This window comes from Eumetopias jubatus, unplaced genomic scaffold, assembly GCF_037043125.1.
Source record: "Eumetopias jubatus isolate StellerSeaLion01/CBP00866 unplaced genomic scaffold, mEumJub1_p1.0 scaffold_7, whole genome shotgun sequence".
NCBI classification, from domain to species: Eukaryota; Metazoa; Chordata; class Mammalia; order Carnivora; family Otariidae; genus Eumetopias; species Eumetopias jubatus.
In genome coordinates this window covers 11212304-11220128 of record NW_028274813.1, presented here as the reverse complement: position 1 = coordinate 11220128, position 7825 = coordinate 11212304, and the positions used below count along the sequence as shown (strand labels likewise).

Sequence of the window (7825 nt, the reverse complement as noted above, 5' to 3'; positions counted from 1 at the left end):
AAAGGAAAAAAAACATAAAGTGCCTGGCATTGAATCTGGCATATATTTCTCCCCTCATTCATTCCTGGGCCATGTCAAGCAGGTCTTTCCCTCACCCATGATAACCTCCTACTGCTCTGTACTGCTTTGTTTCTAGGACAAAAGTCATTTCTGGCGAGCCCAGAGTTTCTGAGAATAGGTATCCTGTTGGCTCTGTCTGCTGGGAAGAGTGGACCCAAGAAATATTCCTCAATGAACTGAGGAAAGGTACAGCCTGACATGGCTGAGGAGCTGGCTGGCACCCACCATTCCAGGGGTCATCTGCAAGTACAGGAACGCACACTGACTTATTCATTTTTCTTTTTTAGGTTTTTAAGAAGCTCTCCTACAAAAAAAAAAACCCCTTAGCTTTTATCTTGAGAGTCCACAGTTAAACCTAAGATGATTACAGAATATAGATAATCGCCTTAGTGACACATGAAGGGGGAAAGGCCAGAATGGAACTTATTAGTGAAATGATTAAAATAAAAAAATGATACTGACTTTACAGCAATTGAAAAGATGGAATTTAGAAAACTTTCTATTTCGCATGTTTTTTCAGAAACCTAGACTAGATCATGATTCCCTTACCCTTTCAAATTGAAAAATATGGATGAGCCCGAGTTGGAAAGAGGAAAAGAGCTCAGACACATGGAGACCTGTGAGTCTTGGGGAGCGTCTGGGTTTCTCACGGCCGGACCACAGCACCTGGCACCCTCCAGGTGTGGGTCCTCACGGGCAGGATGCTGAACTTCTTTTGGAGACCCCTGTGCAAGTAATTCTCAGCTAAAATTTGTAAACCGAAATCTCTCAGAAGCATCCCAGTAAAATAATAGAAGAGAATGAACTTGATTTAGATGAAAATGTGGTATTTTCAAGAAAACCATAGTAATTTTAAAGAGCCCCTGGTTAACTGAAATCCTGGAAACAGAGGGGAAGTTCACCTAGAAAGCCTCCCAAATCTACCCTTAGTGGAGTACAATCGCTTCTATAATTGAGGACTGCATGCTCTAGGGCTAAAACAGACTGTATCCAACTCAGCAGGTTCTATACAAGCCATTTATTTGAAATGCCAACTATATGTAGGATAAAGTCAGTGCTACATGCTTATCAGTAACAGTAGAAAAATAGAACCAGTGGAAACCTTTGTACAACCGTAATGATACTCAAAAGAGAAATGTATCGTTTTACAATGCTTCACACAGACGAATTCAAGTTTGGAGGTACCTAAATAAAAATACTATATATTTCTTTAAAAAACACTATGTACAATTGAAGCGTAAACAAGTTTTACAAAGTACTGGTTATGCAGGTTGTAGAAAACACTTGCATAGGACATGAAATAAGTTTAAGAAAAATTTCTGAGCCTTTAGCATTGAAGGCACTTGACTTTATACCAGTAACAGCACAACCACAAGAAATGCAGTGTTGTAGAAGATACCACCTCTCTGAACGACAGATGTGGTACATAAACAGCAAGTGGGGTTCAGGGAACGTTATCTTTCAGTCACCCCATCTAAGAGCAGGATTCCATACCACCTGCCCATGGAACCCAGATACACAGTCATGTGTAGGTATACCATGAAGCTTCCAAAGCTTATCTTGTCTCTTAGAACCCACGTAAACACACAAACACGAGAGGTTATTTTCAAGACACACACTTGCAAGTAATCTTTCTATTATAATATTCAGAATGTGGAAGATTGACACATGGTCTGAGGGTTTTCTAGAGGAAAAAAAGAAATCCAAAGACTTGCCAATTAAACAATTATATAACAGCTATTGCAATCTACAGGACAAAAAGACAACTTAACATTTCATAAAACATTGTTCATACAACAGTGTTAATGGAAAATAGTAAAAATACTTTTTAGTGTGTGACGGTAACTCTTTTTAGTAAGGTTATGTGTGATGAGGTTTGAAAGTAAACCACTTAGTAGACAAAGTAAACCATTGCAGAACCGGGAATAGCACCCATCACTGCTGCTTTAACAGTAACTTTCAACTTTCAGTTGAAAGTCAACCAAAAAAAAAAAAAAAAAAGTCAAATGAACATTTCCCTTTGAGCTCATTCCACACGAATGCCTCAGAATTGCAAAACAGGTGTCTTACAAGTGTTTCATGAAACATGTTTCCCCCTGAAAGGTGGATTACACATTATGGAAATACCTATTTTGCTGAGTAGTTACTGAGAAGTGTTCCCGCTTCCCCGGCAGAGACTGGCGTGCGGCCCCCGCTGCCCCAGTCACGCTCTGCAGCATCACCCGCGTTCACATGCACAAGGGCTGCCCGCTGCCAGAACATCAACAACCAGTCAAGAGAAAACCCAACAATAGGTGGCAACTGTAGTAATAAGAGTTGTTGAGGACGCAAAACCAAGAATTAGGTAAAGTTTCACAGAGAGCTTTACAAAAAACTCAAATATAAAGAACTTGTTAAAAATCCTTAAAATCCAACTGGTTCTGGAAACGCCAGGAGAACTTAGGTCTAGGGGCGTGTGCCTATAAGGACCTCACGGGGCACGGGAGGAAGGCTGTGGTGCATGGAAAACTGAAACAGCTGTTTTTCACTGATAATTTTTGCCTTTCATGCTGCTATTTCTTTTCGAGTCACAGGTGACTTTGAACTTATCCATCAAAATCACAAAACTAAAACAAAAATATAAGGAGAGGACCAACAGCATCTTGAAGAAACATGGATCTTCTCTTCCCGCTTGAGGAGCTAAATGGTAGTTCTCTAAACCGCAACATGGCGGGCACTGAAGGTGGCGATTGTCTGACAGCCTGATTGTCCGTGGCCTCGAAAGGAGAGCCACTATTTTGAGATTTGTTTCTCATGAAATTTCTAAACCAAGTGAAATGCCAGGTCCTGCGGCCTAAATTTTATATTATACATACTTTTTTTCCTAAGAGCAATCTTAACTCAGACTTCACATTTATTTTAGTACAGCATTAACAGAATTTTAATGCCAATTTTAATGCCAAATAAGCGCTGCAGAAGGTCGGAGAGGTGGGTTCAAGAGCCAGATGCACACAGCTATCCAACCTACCTCAGCCACCGTCCTTCACAAGGTATGTCAGAAGTCCACGGATGCCTGCCCGAGCATACGCACGCTGCACCTGCTTACCTTCTGCAAGTCCCACCGGTCCACAGTCCCACTGATTAAAGCGAGTTCCTCTCTGTACACAGTTTAGTCAGATCAGCTACTAAATTATTAAAAGCAAACTTCATAAATCAAAGTAGGAACAGTGGCCACTTCTTTTTATGTTTGGGGGATATGAAAGAATATTTAATAAGTTTTCAGGAAAATGAATGTGTGACATCAAACAGCTCTTGTCTAACATTTTAAAAAATACAGGTCAGAGATGAGAAAGCTTTTCCCCACCCAAATTAGCTCTACTCACTCTTATTTGCAGTACCAGCACAGTACAGTCTGAATTCAGAATAGAAATTTAAAACTATATCAAAATAATTCATGTCAATACATGTATATAAATACACATTAAGGAATATGATGGAATTAACAATTTTTGTTTCTGAAGAGAGAGACTGAAATAGGCTTCAAAAGACACCATCATCTATTATAGAGTCAAACCTCCTAAAAATGAGCACAGAGTCCTATGTTTTTCTACCTTTAAAAAAAGGAGCCTCAAAGGCGATGCTAGTCAGCCTCCCAGGGGACGAGTGTTCGCTGTGGGAGGCGCAGAGCTGAGCGCGCACTGCCACCAGCCCCGACGACCATGCGAGGAGCAGCTAACGAGCAGGCAGAATGCGGGGCAGCGATGTGCCGGTGTACACAGACAGACTGACACCTTCCCCGTCTTTGTGACTACCTACTGTTAGGATTTTTGAAAATGTCAGATTATTCCTGAGTGTATATCCACAGGGTAAAGTAGGAAAGACTGTCAAGAGAAACTACAGCTTCGGGAGAAATCAGAGTTGTTGACGCCCAATAGAAACCTATTTACTTAAAAGTGCATGTAATTCATTTATATGGTAGCTTGTAAAGGCTCCCTAGCCCTGCATAGTTTTAGAGTGAGTGTGAGTGATTCATAGTTTTATTTATATATACATACGTAGAAAAGAGGCTCCCAGACATCCTTCACATGAGGGAATGTTCGGCAAGTCCCTTTTTTCTAAGTGCTACGGCTGTGTGTGTATGTGTTCATAAAAATACAAAGTGAATGCTCAAATAATGTTGAAGTGATTTAAAAACTCAAATACTAATATATTTACATTGGAGAGTAAGAAAAAAAACAGTCCTTAGCTCACACATTGCCCTTCCAAGGGAGAGGATCTTAAAAGATCCCATGTGCTCAGTGGTTCAGTAAAATCCCAAACCAGCGTCCCCAGTGGAGTTCAAGTAGGACATGTAGTGTTTCACTGGGAAAAAAAAAAAAGGTTTCTTTTTCTTTTTTGGTGACAAAGCATTATGCATCCTTCAACAACTTTTTTAGGACACCAAAATTCAGACAAACTTTGAAAAACATTTAAAAGAAAACATAGGCTTACAAACACCAAATGACATCCGTAAGACTGAAGCCCTTTTGTTTTTTTTCCCACAGAGAGCAAGAAAACTGAAGGCAGCAAGCAGTCATTTCCCGTCTCAGCTGGAGAGTCGGCGCTCAGAACCAGAAATCCCGTCGGGCAACCCTTAAGTTACTTCGCTATTTCCGCTGCCTTAGGCTTCCAAGAAATCCAATGTCTTGAGAACCTCAGCTAGCGCTATGCTAATGCGCACTACCACCATCAGTGGGGATTCTGACGGTGCCCACACGGTGAACAAAGCTACAGCTTCAGCCTGGGCACAAAAGGCTTTGCTCCTTTCGGTTCTTTACCGAACCAGAAAACGTCAGGATCCTGACTGGACTCCCGCTGGAGGAATGAAGACCAGCTCCCAAGACTTGTTAAGGAAGAATGATTTTAGACTTATGGAGATTGAGCAGGAAGATTTCTGAACTAAAACAATTACTGAAGAGAGAGGAGCATTTTGATGTGCTGTTCTTTGGAATTTCTATAATTAAAAAATAAGCACAGAACTATTTCATAAGAAAATACATCTTAGTGTGCAGTCCAATGCACGTGGAAACTGGTAGATGAAAGGTAAAATGCAAAAAAGTATGAAAATACGGTTCCTTTAAATGTGGCAATAAAGTTTGACATACTGATATAAAATCAATACAGGTAAAATAAATGTACAAGTGCAAAAAAATTCCATCATTTGTAAAGAGGAAAAAAAAAGTGCCAGCTTGCTTGCTCTTAAAAATGCTTCCCCACACAACTGTTCAAACACAAAACAGACAGATGCAGCATTCAAAAGAACCCTCGTAGCATGCCACGTCTCATAAACATGTATATACAAAAACTAGACTAAAATAACATGAAACTGAGTTAGCTGGCATTGATAAACTGGTCTCTAAGTTGTCGGGTTACATCATAAAATGGGATGTTTCACATCTCAGGCACAAACGACTTGGAGGTTGCTCTCAGAGGGCAGACTTTTTGTAGAGGAAGTCTGGCTTGCTCGGTGACCTCCTTCCCCTGCTTATTGAATCTTCCCTTTCTAAATCGGTATTTCGCTGAGCTCCGTGGCCCAGGGACTCGCTGTCCACCAGTCTCCTACTGGATCGCTCTTCCGGAACTTCAGAGCTGCACGCAGGATGTGGGGGTCTGTTGGGAGTCAGCCCAAAAGTCAAGTCAGTTTCTACTGCTGTTCGTCCCCTGACATGGGCTGGACCACTGCCAACATTTTCTGGGGCTGCCAAAGGAAAGTCTGACCGCTGGGGTGGCTGCTCAACAACATCAAGGTGGATTGGCTCATTCTTTTGTCTGTGAAGATGCCCGTCAGGGGAAAGTGGATATTCTCTCCTAGCTTCTTCCTGCTTTTTCGGAGAGGTCTGGCTAGGTAGGTAGGCTGACTTTAAGCCACTTGGTGATGCCTTATTGTGGCTATATAAATCAGGACCAAAATATCCACCTTGTGAAGGGGAAGGGGTGCGTCGGCCGGGAGCAGGCGTAGAAGGTCTGCAAGCAGCATTTGAAAAGTCATAGAAATCCGGATATTCCTGCTGATTTTCTCGAGCATCTGCTTTTTGCTCTAGTGTGTGTTTCTTTCGAGACGTGTGCGTATGCCTCTGTGGAATACATGACAGATGCTGGGGAGGCCCTGGTCCCACTTCAGAAACGGACTGGCTTAGCTCTGTGTCTACAGCCAGTTCTGGGAGCCTCCTGTCCTTGAGTGACAGTGTGGCCACGCCCATGGCGATGTCTGGCATTAGATCATTTAGCACAGGCTGTGTACACTGCCAACAGAGAGAGGAGAAGGGAGGGTTAAAAGAAAAAGGCCCACGGCTCCCTCTTTGTACCAATGATGTTCATTGGTTTTGCTTCCTCATTATAAAAGTGATACATGCTTATTTTTAAGAATGATAACACTATAAGGGCGCCTGGGTGTCTCAGTCAGTTAAGTGTCTGACTTTTGATTTTGGCTCAGGTCGTGATCTCAGGGTCGTGGGATCGAGCCCCATGTTGGGCTCAGCATGGAGCCTGCTTGTCTCTCTCCCTCTGCCTCTTCTCCCTCCCGCCCCCGTGCTTGCTCGCATGCTCTCTAAAATAAATAGGTTTTAAAAATCTAAAAAAAAAAAAAAAAAAAAAAATTACAATATAGAAAATCCTAAAGGCCACAAAAACAAAACAAAAAAACCCCACTAATCTTCCCTACTGGGATAACCACTGTTAACATTTTGAGGTATTTTTCTTTTTTTTTTCCCTCTCTGCTCATATATTAATTTTCACAAAATGTAGTAATATAAGTCTGTCACCAAATTTGGAGGTTACTATTTAATTACAGCATAATATTGCATGGTATTGATGAATCATGGCTTATTTAGCCATTCTCCCACTGCTGACATTAAGGTTGTTTCCAATTTCTCTTTATTATATTCAAGACTACAGTGGGGCACCTGGTTGGCTTAATCGGTGGAATGTGTGACTCGATCTCGGGGTTGTGAGTTGAAGCCCCACGGTGGATGTAGAGATTACTTAAAAATAAAATCTTAAAAAAAAAAAAAAGACTGCAATGAACATACAAATAAATTACCTTTAAAGGGGGAATTTTATTTCAAATAAAAAGTAGTAGAACTTTTGAAATTGTGGAAGTGAGGGCAAGGCCAATAGGATGGAAATTTGGCCTATCAAACACTATCAATCCCTATTGTTTCTTCTTTTTTAGGGGCTTGGGGGGACAGCAGGGAGAGTAGGTAGAAGCGTATAAAGGAAGGATCATAATTTGACCCAAGGTGTACACTAGGTCCAGTGTCCAGAAAAATCACATTTTAATAAAGATTCCCTGAACTAATATATGTATTTTTTGTTTTTCTATTGAAATCCACTGACAATGTGTGACTGAGCAGGAAGGTTCAAAAATCACTACTGTTTTTTTTTTTTCCCCAAAGGTATTAATTATCTAAACAGAAATTCAACCTCTAATACAATGCAAAATCGACCAGGAATTATAGCTTCGTTTACTAGCTCCTGACGCTAGCTACTGTGATCCCCAGGCAAATGTGTGCTCTGACGGAACAGGCGGCCAGGTCGAAGGACTGATCATCTGTCCATTTTCTGAGCAGGGAGTCTTTCACCACATGGCTCCTGACAGTATACACAGCTATAAATAACTTCCCCTTCCCGGCCCATCAAAGCATTCGGTAGAAGAGTAGATTCTATAGAAATGAGGGCAGCTTCTAGACATGTGCTTGAATGGAGCATCACTAAACTGGTAACATCCACTGGCACCGCCCAGTAACAT

At 41.4% G+C, this 7825-nt stretch overlaps 1 protein-coding gene across 1 annotated transcript in view; it reads right to left on the bottom strand.

The window, feature by feature from the left end:
• Nucleotides 1-1058: 1058 nt before the first annotated feature.
• BTBD7 (BTB domain containing 7) overlaps nt 1059-7825 on the bottom strand; it is an 80162-nt gene continuing 73395 nt past the window's right edge. Inside the window, exon 11 of the mRNA XM_028098613.2 lies at nt 1059-6320. Within this exon, the coding sequence (XP_027954414.1) occupies nt 5505-6320 (816 nt within the window). The 3' untranslated portion in view covers nt 1059-5504. The remainder of the gene's footprint in view (nt 6321-7825) is intronic.